At 34.3% G+C, this 2,711-nt stretch overlaps 1 protein-coding gene across 2 annotated transcripts in view; it reads right to left on the bottom strand.

Annotated features, from left to right (window-relative positions):
- The window catches only part of LOC106883185 (cyclin-F), a 21,832-nt gene extending 20,172 nt beyond the window's left edge, over positions 1–1,660 (bottom strand). For both annotated transcript variants that reach the window (XM_014934104.2, XM_052966294.1), the window contains exon 1: positions 1,483–1,660. In XM_014934104.2, the coding sequence (XP_014789590.1) occupies positions 1,483–1,489 (7 nt within the window). In that variant the 5' untranslated portion in view covers positions 1,490–1,660. The remainder of the gene's footprint in view (positions 1–1,482) is intronic.
- Positions 1,661–2,711: the final 1,051 nt, after the last annotated feature.

Raw genomic sequence — 2,711 nt, 5'->3', positions numbered from 1 at the left:
GGGGGGGGGGGAGTTACAAGTCCGTTAAAAGTTGAGAACAGTTACGGTTTGAAGAGAGCCAGGCAAAGTATGAAAATATAGAAAGTTGCCAAAAAGAAAAAGACAAAACAAAAACAATAATACAAAGTAATTTGATGCTTCTTTCTCCTCAACTTTCAATTTAATTCAAGCACTTCCATTCATTCTCTCAGAGTGAATTCTACTAGCAATTCCATGCGTGTGTGTCCGAATATTCAGTTTATAAACAAAAATACAACAAACCAATGTTTAAGTTAATGTTGAAATAGAAAGAAAATACTTCCGAAGTATGAATGAAAATAAATAGTTGCTTTTGAGCAACTATTCGAGGTTTAATATACAAAGAGATAAGTAAATTATTTTCTTGTGAACATCGGTTGCAGTGTTGGGGAGGTGGGAGTGTTTGTATAGCATCAACATTATCCAGACAACAGACACAAACACCGAGAAATTTTAAGACTTAGGAATCAAATAAAATGAGATTTTATTCAATATTCTAATTGAAAACAAAGCCCCTATGAAAATAGGTTCACGAAAAAGGTCAGCCCCCATAAAAAGAGATTCACGAAAAAGGCCAGAAAATTGTATCGACCCAAGTGCTCGACTGGTACTCAAGTCGGAAGGAATACAGCGTGCAAACGATTCTGCTGGCTCGCCGCTTTAAAATCATTTTAAATATTGATCTCAAATTTTGGTACAAAGGCAGCAATTTCGGGGAGGGAGAGAATGTAAGTTGATTACATCGACCCCAGTGCTCAACTGGTACTTATTTTATCAACTCCGAAAGGCTGAAATGCAAAGTCGACCTCAGCGGAATTTGAACTCAGAACGTGAGGAGGGATGAAATGCCGCTAAGCATTTCGCCCAGCGTACTAAACTATTCTTAATATTAAAGACGTAGAATAAATTCCTATTCAGTATTTCTATTTTAATGAATTTAGACAGTCCATGTGAGAAATTAGTATTCTGCAAAATGAAATACTAAGTTTTTTTAATACGAAACATCTAGTCTTTTTTTTTTTTTAATCGTTATAACTCCAAATAAAGTGGTGTGGATACAAATAAATATAAGCATACTCATTTAACTTAATCAAGTATCTGCTTTAAATACATATTTATAAATTAGATCTTAATTTTAAAATCAAGTATATTTTGTTTTTAAACAGAATTTAAATATACGTCGTATCTATACAAATATTTGCATTAATGAATTGCGTAAAATTTTAGAATCGACTATATAACACTACTTTGCAATAAATGTTTTAAAATATTGGCCACTCTGTTCAATTCATCAAACCAAAAGGAAATTGATAGATTTTTTCAACCAAACTATTTAAATTGGTAAGAGAGGGTAAAAGAAACATTCAAAAACACAAAACATGTTTGGGGAAAACAAAATGTTGAAAATGTAACAGAAATGAGGTGGAAAATATAAGTAAAATTGTGTATCTAATGATTACAAACCTTTCATAGTTTAAAATTTGGAAACTCCCTTAAAAAAATGAACAAAATAGTTGAGACCAGGCCTTCGGCCTTACGATGTCTCAAGCTCTCCTCACACTTCTCCCCACAAAACAGATTACTTCTCTCCGACCTCTTACACTTTCGACTCCTACTTTACTCAAACGACACACTGGAATAATTTTTTTATTTTCTTTGTCCCCCTCTCTTTATAATCGTTACCAACTCTGTTTTACTTTTTACCTCCCCTTCTCCAATTAACTGCCACTCTTAGCCGTTAAAAGCCTATCTCTAAAGCTCTTCTCCCCTCTCATTGTCAACATCATCGTCACCGTTATTGACAATCCCCTTCGACTAGAGCCTTTTCATTGGTCCATTTGGTATATACGGTTACATTCCCAGCATGCTAAGTACCAGTGCACTTGCCAGATTTGTTTACTCCCGCTTCGAACTCTTCACTCGGCGGTAAACTTAAAATTCAAGTTGTATAAGTGTGAAATAGGGAAGAGTCTAAACTTGCAACATGTCAAATTCGATTTCGGCTTGTTGACATTTCATTTATGATACAAGAATCATACAATATATTATAATCACGATAAATATATAGAGAGCTTGTGTTTAAATTGAATAAGTTTTGCAAATATAGAAGGAAAATATATGATTATATGGTAATCGGTCTCTTTTTTTTGTAAATATTGGGAAAGGATGGTTATTTATGGTTAATTCACTTGATTCTGATGTTGGTCAAACTAAAGCGTTTGGACAAAAATAAAAAAAAGAATTAGTCTAATAGGTGTAAAACAACTTGTTGGGAACGAATATGAAGAAAAATGCGCACTCGCGAACGGGAGGGAGAGAGCTCGCGAACGGAGAGGGGAGGACTCGGAACATCGTGAATGTTCCGAGACGCCTCACCGGAGCCAAGAAACAAAAGAAAAATAGTGTAATAGATGTAAAACGACTTGCTCTGAACGAATATAAAAAAAAAAAAAAATGCGCTCTCGCGAAAGGCGGGGTGGGGAGAGGACTCGGAACATTCACATCGTGAATGTTCCGATACGCCTCACCGGAGCCAAGAAACAAAAGAAAAACAGTGTAATAGATGTAAAACAACTTGCTCTGAAAGAATATCAAGAACACACACATATAACATATATATATATATATATAAATTTAGTAAATGGAGTAAAACGCATATGTTAAATGAATTCATTTAACATATGCGTTTTACA

This window comes from Octopus bimaculoides, chromosome 3, assembly GCF_001194135.2.
Source record: "Octopus bimaculoides isolate UCB-OBI-ISO-001 chromosome 3, ASM119413v2, whole genome shotgun sequence".
Classification (NCBI taxonomy): Eukaryota; Metazoa; Mollusca; class Cephalopoda; order Octopoda; family Octopodidae; genus Octopus; species Octopus bimaculoides.
Note: the sequence above shows the minus strand (reverse complement) of the source record. Positions and strands in the feature narration are given on the sequence as shown.